General features: G+C 42.8%; 1 protein-coding gene across 1 annotated transcript in view; it reads left to right on the top strand.

The window, feature by feature from the left end:
• The window catches only part of LANCL2 (LanC like 2), a 543796-nt gene that overhangs the window by 71138 nt on the left and 456519 nt on the right, over positions 1-16139 (top strand). Inside the window, exon 3 of the mRNA XM_044064819.1 lies at positions 14141-14348. Within this exon, the coding sequence (XP_043920754.1) occupies positions 14141-14348 (208 nt within the window). The remainder of the gene's footprint in view (positions 1-14140; positions 14349-16139) is intronic.

Below are 16139 nucleotides of genomic sequence, written 5' to 3'. Positions count from 1 at the left end.
TCGACTGCCATGCCAGGGTAAATGCAGGATGACCGATGTTGCAGGGTCAGCTACACAAGATGTGAAGGCTTTGTCTTGTCAGATTCCGCATATACTAGTTCTGCCTGTGGGCCAAGGAATGAGGGTTCAACCCAATGACTGTTGATATGCCAGTGTTAGTAACTGTTCTACTGCCTAATGATTACACTCAGCTGAGGCAGTAATGCATTGTGACCTGTGTGTGGGGTTATGCATGTCACTTGTATGTTACACTTTGGGACAACTATACCTACGTTACTGACAAAGATGCTGTGAAACTGTGGGTTGTGTTTCTGGTGGTGGTGGCGGGGGAGGGGTCCAGCTAGCACAGTACAAAGGCATGCATAGAGTGGACTTGTATTTAGCAGTCCGCGAAGGTGCTACTTTTTCCTTGGTGTTTCCCGTAATGGTTTGACACCCCCCCCCCCCCCCATGCACTGTAAATGTGTGTGGCAGTACTAAGCTTTTGGGGCTTAAGTGCATACAGTTCCAGTGAGTCATCTCAGTTTTAGGCTATGGAGCCAGTAGGTTCTTTCATTACCACACTTGACTAGCCTTCATAGATGTATACTAGGCTAATGGCCCTGGAGCCATTACAAGCCTAGCCCATATAAGTTCCCTGGCATCGTGCTGCCCGACGTTGGTTCCCAGTGCCTCTGTCAAGTAGAGCCAGTTGAATGATCCCCAGGGTGAACTTTCTATTTCTCATCTACTCATCAGGATTTGTCTTGAAGAGGGACAGTGAGGTGCTCTGCTTGACATATGGGAAGTCTATTCCAAAGCATGGGCAGTCTCTGGGTTATGAACCTGTCCCTCCAGCATGTTTTGTTGATTGTGGTAATGAGGTTGAGGCCTCCTCTGAAGCATTTGGTGCAGAGGGATTGGGATTTCTTTAGCTGTAGCATTTCTAACAGAGCTGGGTCAGACATGCCTTAGTAAGTCAAGCAGAGATTGCCTCTTAGTAGATGACATGAGACAGAGAATAGCTGAAATTTTTTGAGTCTGTCTGTGTAGGACATGTAGAGTAGAGAGAGATGATGACCTCTTTCTTCCTGGATGCAAAACCTTTGGTAATGAGATGTGCCACATAGGAGTTTCTGACCACAGTGGCAATGTGGTGGTCTAAGGAGAGGTTGCTGTTAACCTGTGTCCCCAGATCTCTTATAACGCCTTCAGTGTTCAGTGTTCTACCATCAATGTGGTAATTAGTGGGAACCGAGTTTTTCTCAAAGGGGAGCACGATGCATTTTTTGGCATTAAGCTTAAGGCTATGGTCTCGACACCAGTCATTGGTCTCAGTGAGGCGTTTCTGTAGGATGTCTACATCACTTGGGGAGTTAATAATGGCTCCCAGCTTGCAGTCGTCTGCGAACTTGGTCATGAATAATCCATTGTAGGAGTTGTGTACTCCATGGCCTGTATATGAGTTTGGGTCATCACCTTTGTACATCTGTACCAGAGCATTATAATTTGGGCGCATACTACTACCTTCAGTATGTGGGAGAGGAAGACTCGCATATGCTCATAAACACACACCAGCAGACATGGAAGGAGGATTGTGTACAGTAGTGAGGTGATGGTATTCACATCTTGAGTTATTTCCTTACTGTATGTCCATTTCTACATAAGGGATATATACAGATACTGTCCTTTGCCGTACTAGGGTGATAGAGCTGTGGCCCAGATACAGTGAACCACATAGGATCACTGAATGTCAATGTCAGGAAGGTTGCTAAACACTGGCAGCAATATCTTGTGTTGGGTCAGTGACACCTTCCCAGTAAGGAGATGTACTAAGCTACTAGAAAAAATGTAGTCCTCCGAAGAGTGCATAGAGCCATTATGTTTGACTATGTGGTCTCTGCACATATAGATGCCAGAAACTGTCCTTCATGTACTCTTATGTTCACCCTATGTCCTTCCTTAGTGTAATTTTATCACCCCTGCCTTGTGTATCTAATGCAACTAATGGCACAATTCCTTACAAATCCCAGATGTACATAGTGATAGTCCCCCATACGTGTGGCAAGGAAGAGAGGTTTTGCCAACCATGTCCTGTTGCATGTATAGCTGCATAGGAGTATATAATTTGTGAACTTAGAACATCTTGCCTGTGTATTTATTTACAGTTGCAGGTTGTCATGCTCAAAGCTGGGTAGCAATGGAAGTTAAATTCTCCCATTCAGAGAATGAGATCCTGTTACAGACATGGTTGGTGGAAGCTCCATCATGAAAAATATGATCGGGCTTTCCATGCAGGTGTCTAGTGGGATGTTCTAGAGGATATCCATTCCGTCAGTGGCCAAAATCAGAATTATGATGAAGTCTGAAGATGGGCCACCCGTGTGATTGCTGCTGCACATGCTGGGGCAGTAGAAGGCCATGGGAGGGAGTCCACTGAGACATCCTCCTTCGAGAGAGATGGATGAGTTCATGGCATCTCTGCTTAGGAGTCCAGACAATTTGGACATCCATGAGGAGTAAAGGAAAGTGGTGCAGAGTTGCACAGGACACTGTGGATTTCATTTGGAGGGTATATCTGAAGATGGGTTAATATCTGCAATAGTAGTACACTGCAAGGTGACAGAACATAAAACCATGACTTCTTTTAGTTTACAGGAATATCGGGACAACAAGTCCAAAAACATCCTGTCCAAGGTGTGTTAATAGTTATTTTTTATTCCAATCTTTTAAATTGTAGTATTGTCACTGGTCTGTAGGTATTGGTGAAAGATGCTTACTTAGTTTGGGCATTCTTTTTTTTTTAGTTTTCTTTCTCAGACATTGTGCTTTTAAGGTCCTCCCCAATGGATGTAGTCCTGACTGATGTCTGGGAAATGTCTAGCATTAATGATAATGGCAACTCAGTTCTGGCACAGTTAGGGGATCAATGTGCTAATGATAGATTCTGTCAGTGTGATGGCCACATTTCCAACTTCTTCCATAGATATATCTCCAGTGGTACCTGTGCGTCCTACTGCACAGACCAAGGATGATACCTCTGTACAGGAAAATGCAGACATTTCCATCCAGGTAGTTATCTCCATCACCAGTCCCTATACCCCCTTGGTTGCCACCAGCTCTTTTGAATGAGCTGATGACCTCATGGGATGTCATGTTTGTGTCCAAGCACACCATGTATACTGCCCACATCCTGCGCTGAGTGTCTTCATGGCTGCTACCCAGCATTTGTGCAGAGCTGTAATACAGGGGCAGGCAGACATCAACAAGGGCATAGCTGACTGGTTGGGGTTACTATGTGGTCTTCGTGAATACCTAAAGCAGTGCGTTGGCCAGATGTGCAACATCAAAGAGGTGTGACATCGAGTAGGTACCCTTGGGCAATGCCGTTTGAGTAGTCCACCTCCACTTCCAGTGGGGATGTGTACCATGGAAGGGGAAGAGCATGGTCTTGGAACTTTAGCACCACCATCCAGTGTTGAGTGTATTATGGGTTGACATGAAAGCACAAGTGAACATTGTGTCCATACGGAGACCTCCTGTAGCACGAACCACCAATGGATTCGCAAGTGGGGTACATAACTTTATTTTTTTCTAAGAAATTGTAGAATTGATTTAACAGGATTAGTAAAGTACTAACTAAGGTTCGATCCTCGTATGGGGTGCCTTCTGTGTGGAGTCTGCATGTCCTCCCTGTGGTTGGGTGGGTTTCCTCCGGGTGCTCCAGTTTCCTCCCACATCCCAAAGACGTGCTGTAGATGGATTGGACAGTCTAAATTGGCCCTAGGTGTGTGTGTGTGCGTGCGTGTGTCTGCCTTCTGTGGAAGGTTGGGCGCCGGGCTGGCAACTCGACACAGTAAAACTCCACTGCCAATCATAAGCGGACAGGTGATCCGCTGTGGCGACACCTAACCGGGAAAAGTTGAAAGAAGAAGTAAAGTACTAACTAAAATTTATGAGTGGAATTTACCTTGGGATTCATAAACAGTTTTCAGATCATAGTGGAGATTTTGCTTGAATGCTGTGTTATTTGCTATGTGAGGTGTCTGTTGTTTGTATGGATGTTCTTCGTGTTTCACTGTTGCAGTCATCACATTTGGGTTATCTGCCTGCAGGTAGCCCTCAGTTGGCCTGAATACCAGAATCTTGGGATTTCTGCTTATGATGCTGTTGCTTCTTCCATGACGTTAGGTCATCGGGGGTATAAAACATGCAGCCGACACCATTGCATCAGTTTTTCTTGCCCCAGATGTCAGAAGCCCCCAAAGTAGGAGCAATTACATGGTATGGATTACCCCTAGCAAAAAGCAAATCCTCATGATGTAGGATATGCCAAACAAAAACGATAGGTGGAAGTAAAGAGGAGTCAGGGGGCTGGAGGGAGGGTAACCGGGATTACAACAGTGAATACACTCTAACATCTACATTTATTGTAAGTGTACACAACTGAACTATGTTCTTTGTGGTTCACTATTGCAGTCATCACATTTGTGAGGATTCCCAAAGCTGAGGATGGATGGAGGTAGTTAAGAAGCAGTAGGGCTGGCAATCAGGCCCTGTAAGACTGCTGTGGCAAATCCAGCTCTGGATTTAGAAAGAACAGGTAAGTGGTAATGCTTGGTGAAAGTGAGTACAGAGCTCCAGGTTGCAGCTTCCAGGATGTCCCTGGTAGGGACTCCCCTGAGAGGCTGTAGAGGTAGATGTAGCCCTAGTGGAATGTGATGTCCTTCAAGGATGCATCTGCAGTCCTAACAAATGGGTTGTCCTGCCTCAGGCAGCCCTTCGGTCGGCTGGATTCCAAAGTCTGGGTCCGGCCTCGGCTGATGTCGCACTTCACCCGACGTCATAGCTGCTGTCAATTGGGTATAAAGGCATCAGCCGACGCCATTTTCCTCAGTCTTTCTTGCCGCGCGGTGCCCGAAGCAGAAGCTGTTCGCAAGTGCCGGTCGGTCAGATCCAGAGATTTCTACTACCGAAGACTTTTAAAAAGCTAAGTACCCCGTTGGGGACTCTTTCTTGCCTCAGCCGATGTCAGAAAAAGTAAATAATTGTTTAACTTGTGGGAAACAAATAACTCATAAGGATTTCCACTCTTATTGCCTTCCTTGCTTAGACCACAACGTAGCAGCTTGTCTAGCCTGTGCTTCCTTCAACCGACGGACACTTAGACGTCGGTCGGAGTTTGTGGAGGAGTTTTTTGGTCCCGCTTTTGCTTACAAAATGCCGTCGGAGACTCCGACTTCACAATTAGCTAAAAAGCGTAAGGAAAAGGACCGACACTCGCGGTCCGCGGTTTCGGCCGAAACCACGGTTAAGCCAACTGCGAGTGTCTCGGTTTCGGCTGAAACCGAGTCCACGGTTCTTCCTTCGGCCGAAAGCATACCTCCTACAGCCGAGGCCTCACACAGCATGGCTGAATCTGCTACTGAAATTTCTCCTGCTGTAGCAGGCACCCAGGATTTATCAGTTACTATTCCTTTGGACATATCAACTCCTGCACGTGGAGCTGCTAGGCCCCCTGCATCCATGTCTATCAAGGCTTTCTCTAGGGCTAAAGCAGCTAAATCTTCTAAGGCATTGCCTGCTAAAACCCCCTCACACAGGCCTAGCTCTAGTTCCCAAATGCTCAGCCTGGCAGAGGATCTCATTTCTTTGATCAGGGGATCCCAACCTCACCCTGACAGGGCCTCTCATCCCCCTCCAGAGAAGAGGCCTAGAGCAGAGCCCTCTGAACCAGTTTCTACGGATTATTCCTCTGATGATTCAGAAAACTCAAATCCTCCAGAAGGCCCTTATTCTCCATATGAGGATTCTGACGCAGAAGACTCCATCCCTTCTGCCTCTCCTCCTGAAGAATTTTCTTTTGGGGAAACCTTGCATGCTATGAGGGAGCAATTTCAATGGCAGGGCCAGGATTTTTCAGATTCTAGGAAACGGCTAAGGACCTTTTTACATTTGCCACAGCATAGGCCTTTAGCCATTCCTCCAGTACTAACAGTTGTGGATGATGCATTCAATGATGCTTGTACTGCCCCTGACTCTCTTCCCCCGGCCCCTGCTAAGCCCGACAGATACTACAGGGTCCCGGACACACATTATCACTTGTATAAGGCTCCTATTGCAGATCCTGAAACTATTTCTCAGGGCCCCAAAGCTGTAGCAACTGCTAAAAAACCCCTCCCCTCTGAAAGAGAATCTAGAGCATTAGAGAGATGGGGTAAAAAAGTTTATACTTCTGCTACTCTTTCGGCTAGGGCCTTAAACTGTCAATTCCACATGATCCAGTATCAGGAATTTTTGTTAGATCAGCTAAATAAAAAACTATCCTCTCCTGAACCTATAGACCGTAAGTCCCTTCAGGATTTGGTACATAACACTCAGCAGGTCAGTAATCATTCCTTAAAATGCGGCTATGATGCACTGGAGGCTTCCTTTAGATCAGCTATGACTGGTACAGTGATCAGAAGGCATGCATGGTTAAAAGAGCAATCCTTACCAGACCATGTAAAGTCAAAGCTCCTAGATGCTCCCATGGAGAAACTCAGTTTGTTTGGCTCCTCTGCACAGCAAGTGTTAAAGAAGGTGGAAGAAAAAGCAAAATCTGTCCAAACAGTCAAGGATTTCTTACAAGTACAGCCTCCTAGGTTTAGTAGGAATTGGCCTTCGAAGAATTGGTCCTTTCCAGACACCTCCAGAGCACAGAGAGGAAGAAATGCTGGCTCAAGAGGCAGAGGTCAGTTCAGAGGTGCCTACAGGGGACGCCAGTGGCAGCCTAGCAACCAGAGAAGTACTGCCACAGATCCAGCTACTACCACTTCCACAGGACAATCACAGTGACTTGGCTCTGATACCGCCTACCAGGGAACAACTGGAAGCACCCTTAGGCGGAAAGCTAGCCTTATTTTCAGTAAACTGGCATTACATTACAGGAGACAAATGGATTTTACAGACAATAGACAAAGGTTACAGGTTTCACTTCCATACTCTACCAAGGAAGAGAGGAATGCCAAACCTACCACCAAACCAAAAAGCAAACGCTCTAGGACAAATCAACCACTTACTAAGGATGAGAGCTATAGAAAAGGTACCGGCTATGGAACAAGGACAAGGATTTTATTCCAGACTTTTCCTGGTGCCAAGAAAAGAAAACCAATGGAGACCTATTCTCGACCTGTCCGCTCTGAACACATATCTCATTGTTCCAAAATTCAAAATGCTAGACCCTACAGCAACTTCTTCCCATGCTGGGCAAGGAGTCTTGGCTGGTGACTCTAGATCTCAAGGAGGCATACCTGCACGTCCCTATTCGACCAGATTGCAGAAGATACCTCAGATTTCTTGCAGGATCAGAGCATTATCAATTCTCAGCATTGCCCTTTGGCTTATCTACTCCGCCCAGAGTATTCACGAAATGCCTGGCATCAGTAATTGCTCATTGCAGGCTTCAGGGAATTCAAATTTATCCATACCTGGACGACTGCCTGATACAAGCGGACAACAAGAACAAATTAACAAAAGATTTGGAAAAAGTTATTCACCTATTACAGGCCTTGGGATACACAGTCAACATAAAAAAGTCAAGGCTGGTACCATCCCAAAGGATTACATTCTTGGGTGCAGAACTGGACACATCAAATCAAATGGCATTTCTCACAGCAGAAAAGCAAAAACAACTACCACTCTATTTCATGGCATTAACAACGCAGACCCAGCTTACAGCAAGGAAAGTCCTGCAAGCCCTGGGTTACATGGCATCCTGCATAATATTGATCCCACATGCCAGACTACATATGAGGAAGTTGCAATGGTACCTAAGGAATTTATGGTCTCAGCACAAGCACAGCCTAGAAACCCAAATTCCAATAATTCCATGCCTGAAGCAAGAATTCCTCTGGTGGGCTCAGGCCTGTCAGTTGAACAAAGGACTGCCTTTCCACAGCCCTCACCCAAGCCAGACTATCACCACGGACGCCTCAGACCTCGGTTGGGGGGCACACATGGCAGTCAAGTGTATACAGGGCCTATGGACACAGGACCAGCTGAACCTACACATAAATCTAAAAGAGATGCTGGCAGTGAAACAGGCAATTCAGACATTCAGACCGTTTCTTCAACAAGGTCATTTGCTGATAAGGACGGACAACACCACAGTTATGTGGTATATCAACAAGCAGGGAGGCACACATTCATATCCTCTATGCCGGATGGCAATGGACCTGTGGAATGTGGCCCTGAACCTCAACATTCAGCTCCAGGCCATATTTGTGCCAGGAAAAGAAAATATACTAGCAGACACCTTAAGCAGAACTACCACGGATGCCCACGAATGGATGCTGCATCCGGACATCTTCAAATCCATTACAAAGAAATGGGGACTACCAGAAATAGACCTGTTCGCATCCCCACACAACCACCAATTGAGAAAATTCTGCACAAGGACATACCACCCACTTGCTTGGAAGGTGGACTCCCTATCCTTCAGTTGGGAAAACCTAACAGCATATGCATTCCCACCTCTTCCTTTGATGCACAAAGTGCTACTGAAGATCAAAGAAGATCACCCAAGGATCATACTGATAGCTCCAGACTGGCCGAGGCAGCATTGGTACCCGCTTCTGAGGAGCATGTCTCGAGCACACGCATGGCCTCTACCTCCAGTTCCTTTGCTGCTAACACAGAACAACTTCAAGATCCTGCATCCAAACTTGAAAACACTGCAGCTAGCTGCTTGGAATCTTACATAAGACAAAATAACCCAGAATTATCTCAGAGGGTTAAAGACATTATCCTGGAAGCTCGCAGACCCTCCACAAGGAAGACTTATTCAGCAAAATGGAAAAGATACCTCATTTGGAGTGCAGCAAAAGGAGAAAATGTATCCTTGGCAAACATAGCTAACATCCTGGAATATTTAGCAGAGCTTTTCCACAATGGCCTGTCTTACTCCTCCATCAAGATTCATGCATCAGCAATTTCAGCAGAATATAACATGGATCCTCCAGTCTTCTCTCATCCTCTACTCAGGCAGTTTCTGAGAGGAATTAAAAATGTAAAGCCTCCAAGGAAGCCACCTTTGCCTACATGGGACCTAAACTTTGTGCTAGAAAAGTTAACACTTCCCCCTTTTGAACCAGCAGCAACAGCAGAATTACAGTTCTTATCTTGGAAAACTGCTTTCCTGCTTGCAATCACTTCAGCAAGAAGGGTTTCTGAATTACAGGCATTAATGGCAGTACAGCCCTTCCTTATCTTCCATCAGGATAGAGTGTCCTTGAGATCTAAAGCTACTTTTATGCCAAAGGTGGTCTCCAGGGTATCATTGAACCAAGCAATCCACCTACCAACATTCTTCCCCAATCCACAGAACAGGGGGGAAAGACTACTGCATACCTTGGATGTACACAGGCAATTGCGCTACTACCTGGACAGAACCAAGACCAATAGAAAAACTGACCAGCTTCTGGTAGCATATGCAGCAGGAATGGAAGGAAAAGCAATTTCAAAACAGACAATCTCAAAATGGATAGGAAATTGCATTAGATTTTGTTACTCCTTTCATGGAAAGACAACTCCAGAAAACATCAGACCTCACTCCACAAGGGCTACAGCCACTACTACAGCTTTCTTACGAGGAGTGGCTACCAAAGACATTTTAGAGGCTGCTACTTGGAGCTCCGTGCATACATTTGCCAAGCATTATAATCTGCCTTTATACTCCAGATCCCGAGCAGGTTTTGCCACTGCTGTTTTGCAAGGGATCTTAACTACACCATAATCTTCTTAGTGCCTCCTCCCCCAGTTTGCTATGGTATTCTACCCATTTGTTAGGACTGCAGATGCATCCTTGAAGGACATAGTACAGTTTTGTACCTACCATAAATGTAGATGTCCGAGAGGTATGCATCTGCAGTCAGGATTACCTACCCTCCTTCCCCTCTGTGGTACTCCTAGGGTATTTGCCCATCTTGTAGCTAGCTGGGGGAATCTATTATGGTGTATTTGTTTGTATATATGTACATACATGTTTATTTTTGTTTGCTCTCTACTGTTTGGAATCATTGGCATTTATCCAAATTTAGCCTTCCTCGAGGGCACCTGGCATCTGGGGCAAGAAACACTGAGGAAAATGGCGTCGGCTGATGCCTTTATACCCAATTGACAGCAGCTATGACGTCGGGTGAAGTGCGACATCAGCCGACGCCAGACCCAGACTTTGGAATCCGGCCGACCGAAGGGCTGCCTGAGGCAGGACAACCCATTTGTTAGGACTGCAGATGCATACCTCTCGGACATCTACATTTATGGTAGGTACAAAACTGTACTTTCTGATCCCTGGAGGCGGTAGGTTTCCCATGGTGCTTGTAGCAGAAATGGATGCAGTGTGCTATCCATTTAGAAATGGTTTGCTTTGAAATGGCCTTGCCCTCTGCCCCTGCAGCAAAGCTGACTAGCAGCTGGTCAGATTTTCTGAAAGGCTTAGTCCTGTCCAGATAGAACCTAAGCTGCCTTTGCACTTCCAGGGAGTGCAGGATCCTTTCCCCTTTTTTTGTATGTGAGAGTTTAGTCTCCACTGTCATCATGCAAGTACACCTCTCGCATACTGTGTGTGCTTCTTTAAGGGTGAAGTTGTTGTTGATAAACATGAGACAATTACTACATTGTCTCAAGATGACTGTATCCACCACGCTGGCTGCAAAGAAGTTAGGAAATTGCATAGCCATACTGTCCAGTCCTTTGATTGGTGAGGTACAAGGAGAGGTGGTGTATTCAGAATAGAAGGCTATTACGGTTGCTTTGTTGGTTGGTGCAGACTAATAATGGTGCTTTATTGAGGCAGATTATGCTAATCAGTACTAAATTTTTCTAACTTTAATGTTTACACAATACTGAATTCTACTAAATCTGTAGGTGTTGGTACATAATGTCCAGCTAGATGCTCTAAGCTTGTTGGTGCTCAAGGTATTTGCTGTATAATCTTGCTTTACAGGATACAGTTTTATGGACTTTTGCTGGGAAAATTTGATTTTTGGGTGTTTGCTACTGTACAGGGCTAACCTGTGTAAATGTGCAAAAGTTATAGCAGCACAGAAAAAGCAGAAAACTAAACAATGAGCCTTCTGGTCAATAAAATGACTGCACTACTAGGCCTTTTGTGTATTTACCTGGTCTATCTGAGTTGCAATCGCCTGCTGCCACAAGGTGAATAAACCCAGTCTTCCTGATATCAAAACACAGTAGAAGAAAGCCACAAGTGCAGTGCTCCCGCAAACCAATTCAGCAGTTAGCTGGAAATCCCTTGCTGGTGGAGATTAAGAGAGTCTTGCAGCAGTAACAGTAAGAGGAAGAGCCCCCCCCCCCCCAAAAAAAAAAAAAAAATAGAGTGAAATGCACACACAAAAGCAGGAAGCAGTAGTGATTGCTCAAAATAATTTAAAGAGTGAATTAGCAATCAAAGGTACCTAACTTTGTCAGGATAGCACTGGATACGAGTTCAGCACTTCTAAAAAAAACAGCCCAGGACTCCACCCTGTGCTGATCTCCTGGAAACTGAGCAGGAGACGATATGTAGTAAAGGAAGTTTACACAAGCAGTACTGGTTTGCTGGGTGGGCACTCAGTATCATGGAGCTATTGAAAACAGTGGGTGGGAAGAGTACATAAATAGCTTATACAACAAATACTAGCATTTAAAGAGAGGAGGGAGGGATTTTGGAAATCAGATTACTATAAAGGATAGAGACCAGAGAGACAGCCTTGTAAAATCACCAAAAGTGTGTGTGTGCGCCTATTTTTGTGTTGGAGGGAATTTACAAAGGCTAGCGGCTAGTGATTGAGGTATCTAGTCAAACGAAGCCAATACTGGAGCATTTTGAGAAACTTTAGCATGTTTTAGTGAGGGATGGGATAGACACAGACTCTAACTTTAAGCAGGTAAATGGTGACCAGAGTATAAAAGTAGCGAAGTACAAACTGGAGCAGAGACAATTCTCCCATTATTGAACTTCTGCTGCAGTTTAAGGCACCAGACTATGCAGACATTTACCAGTAATTTATAAGACTATAAATGACTAAGGTTCCTGAACAATTAAAATACAGATAACATTTTTGACTAATAGTTACTCACAGTTCCACACCTCTCAAAGTTTTGGATAAAAGACAAGACATTTTATAGATCTGATGTCCAACCTTGTGGCAGAACAGAATTTGCTATGATTTTCCTTAGTAGCGTATTACATATGACCTTGGGAGCTAATTGTGAGAGCATAATCACAGTATAACAATAGATGCACTGTTCATCCTTTGGCACTGCACTTCCTTTGGTAGCTGTTGGATATTAGTGTAGCAGGAGGTCACATTACTGTTGTGGTATAGATTTCCCTGAGTATATTGTTTTTCTGTAAATGTCTTTTCACTGATTGTGTTGTTTGCAGGGCTGTTTTGTTTACCTTCCTTACTTTATGGTTAGTAGTTATAAGACTAAAAACCTAGTACTTGTTCCATTTTAAGCAGTCTCTGTACTGTTCTGAGAATGCATTATGTTTACAGCATTGAGAGAATCACTGCTACAGTAGCCTAAGCTATATGGGTCATACCCTGACAAGTATATAACTGCCGGCCAGCTCCCAAAGCTTTAGGGCATCTTCCACATGCCCAAACCATTAGTCAGCATAAGCTAAGCTGACCAAAAAGACAGGTTTGGGCACCAAGCCCTTCATAACTTTCCTGCTTCAAAAGCATCCATTAAGTAGTTCATTGTTACTTTCCTGTAGTGTGAAGATATGAAAAAGATTAGGCTGGTCATCAGTTGTCTGTCTGTAACTTACTCCTATCCATGTATTTATTTTCAGCAGCAGTGATCCCATTAGTTGAGCATGTACAGTGTGGTAAATACATTCAGACAACTGTTCTTTAGATATTTTAGTGAAAGTTTTAAATTACATTGTTTTCATTCATGACCTTTTTTGCTTCATTTATAAGATTATTGTAAAAGACTTAAAGTGGTCCCCACTGGTGTGATATTCCATTGTTTGCCCCAATTTTGAAAACCATTTGTTTTCTTTTGTTTGTTGCTTTCCAGACATTTTGTTTTTGTTTTCATTGTAGGATGTATTTCATTTTTGCCTAATTTGTTCACTAACCTTTTTCTGAAACCATGTTAGATGCTTGTTGAAGTCCCATCTAGGTCGTAATTGTTGCACATTCTTGGTCAAGTACTGGTGCCCAATCTAAGAAGATCATCCTCCTGTGAATTTTGTTTTGCTTTGAAAATTGTGCTTCCTCTGAATTTCTGGATGGTTTCTTCAGAAGTCATTCTGTAATGATTCTTACCATTGTGGAAGAACAGCTTAGCAGTTTCTGGTGTGTACCTTGTGCAGTGGGATCCCTTTACAGATTTTTATAGTACTGGCCGGTGGTTTTAAAAGTTCTCGGTTAATACTGCAAGAATTCAGTCTTTCTCTTTACTGGTATGTTGTTTGTGTACTTCACACATTTGCTTATACCTGATACTACTGACCAATCCCTTCTCCCTTCCATCACACCTGTACATACTAAATATAATATACCTTGGGGTACTCACTTGATTCAGACAGTATTGTGAGAGTAGGTATTTCATGTAATTCCACATCATGTACTTTGTGGCAAGATAATTTAAAATGGAAGACAAATTTTCTAAGTAGAAGTATTATCATTTGGCACATCATTGTTTCAGGGTTATAATTGTGATCTAAGAATCTTCTGTTCGATTTAGATGGACTTTCTCACTGAAACAGCATAAGTAAACTCCATCAGTTTAAGAAGTTATGTATGAGGTGGAGCTGGTCACAAGTTGCTGATGATGTAGTGGTTGGATTGTAAGTACAACCAGACTGGGGAGGATAAAAGCAAAAAAGTAATTAACTTTAGGTATGAACTGGATTGCCAGTTCTGAATTTATGGATAATGTAGTGCAGTATCGGGCAGTTGTTACTGAATGCTGTCAGAAACCTAGTCATGCATGACTTGGAACTGCCTCATTTTTGCCGTTGTGTAGATGACAGATGCACAGGGCCATTCACTCTTAACTTGATTTAGATTGAGTAGCATGTTTAATAGTGTGGTGATAGAATCTGGGTAAAGATTTATTTTTTTTTGCCTCTAACTTTATTTTTAATTATTTTCAGGTATAGCCCTACTGTACCTCAAGCTTTACCAAGTCCTAAATGACCAGGCTCACCTTCAGCGATCTTTGGATTATGTGAAGAGGGCACTCCGCAACATGAATGGCAGAAGAATCACATTCCTTTGTGGTGATGCTGGACCGCTTGCTGTTGGTGCTGTAGTGCACCATAAGCTCCAGAATGAGGCAGAAAGCAAAGATTGTATTGCCAAGTATGTATTATGTGCTTTTGCTAATAATACAGTGCACAAACCGAAGGTACCATTAAAAATGTTAGGACATGTTTTAACGGGTTACCAGCAATATCGATGTTTGCATGTTAATGGTCAGATGACTGGAGAGATTTTAACCATCTTGGTGAATGGTATTAATTCATTTTATTTTATTTATTTATTTATTGCAAACCTTTGACATCACTGGAAAGCAATGCAGTTTTGACATAATAACCAATGCACTTGTGTTGTCACTTACTAAGGCTATTTGTAAATTGATTACACAAGTACGATGGTCCAAGTTTAGCACTGCCAATCTCCTATTAAAGTCCTCCACCAAGAAAAATGGAAAAATGTATGTATTCAGCAAAATGAGCATATGCAAACCTGGTGATGGCTTACTGGGAGGAAGAACATGTACTTAATTCTAATTTCTCCCCCTACATAAAATATAAACACTTTTGTAGATGATATTTGTGTAGTATGGACAGGTAGTCCAGATGTATTAAAGAATTGTCTATGTTTATCTACCTTCTACAACGTTTTTTCTACGTTTTTCTATGGAATACGCTATAGAATATATACATTTTTAGATGTAAAGTTGACAAGAGAATTAAATGGGAAAGTTACTAGTCAGTTATACAGAAAGCCATGTAGGAAGAATATGCTAGTTGAAAGAACTAGCATGCATCCTAGCTGTATATTTAAGAACATAGTGAAAGGTCAGGCAACACATGTATCACGACTGACTAGTGATGACAACAAATGTTAGAATTCTCCATCATCCTTTAGTAAGGAATTACTAGAAGGGGGATATCATGAGAATGACATTAAGCACAATTTGAACTTTCAAGGGGTAGACAGCTATAACAAGGAACATCTGTATTTCTCTAAAAAGAATGTTGTGTCTAGGTCACCTAATATAATAGAAGTGGATAACTCTTCTGATTTCAGACAGAACAAAGCAACAGCAAATAGTTAGAATGTGCTTAGCTTTTTCATCTGACATAATGAATATATGTGATATAATTAAAAACAGTTGGGATATTTTAAGAGTGTACAATACACTTCAACATCTATTAGGAGTTATTCCTTCTTTCCCATTGTGACTAGGAAGACATTAAAATGCACATTATGTTATGATCATTATACTGTCAAGAAATGTTAAATCTCAAAGGACGGGTACGTTTAGCTGTAGGATGTGTACTAGCTGTCCATTTATAGAGAATGGCAATTCATTTAAACATCCAGCAACTGGCAAGGAATATAGGTTCAGTCTTTATGCAGACTTTGCAAGCAGGAATTTGATATATTTATCCAGGTTCAAGCAATGTCCATCTTCCTATGCTGGAAAAATAAATAGATCTTTTAGAGGGAGAATATGAGAGCATTTGAGTGAAATAAAGAGATGTGTACCAACAAATGCATTAGATAAACATGTTGGCATGAATGATAATGGTCATATTTTCATTTGTTAAGTGTTACAATTAATTTATCTTACTAGATGTCTTGGAGATATTAGAAACCAGATGGATCATTAATTTGCAATCTGACAGAAAGGGTATGGTATTAATGATACTATTTCTTTAAAACCTACTTTAAAATCTAGAGGCTTACATAAGTGAGCCTCCATTGGATACACACTATTTGTATGTTATTTTTAAGTAGCTCTGTTGGTAACGGTCTGATGAAGCATCTATACTTGATGTGAAACCACTAACTTTTTATTTTCATGACCGGTTCTTAAGTATGTTTTAACCTATAACATTTCATTTAAGTTTTTATACGCTT

Source organism: Protopterus annectens, chromosome 3.part0, assembly GCF_019279795.1.
Source record: "Protopterus annectens isolate FY-2018-M chromosome 3.part0, PAN1.0, whole genome shotgun sequence".
NCBI classification, from domain to species: domain Eukaryota; kingdom Metazoa; phylum Chordata; order Ceratodontiformes; family Protopteridae; genus Protopterus; species Protopterus annectens.
Note: the sequence above shows the minus strand (reverse complement) of the source record. Positions and strands in the feature narration are given on the sequence as shown.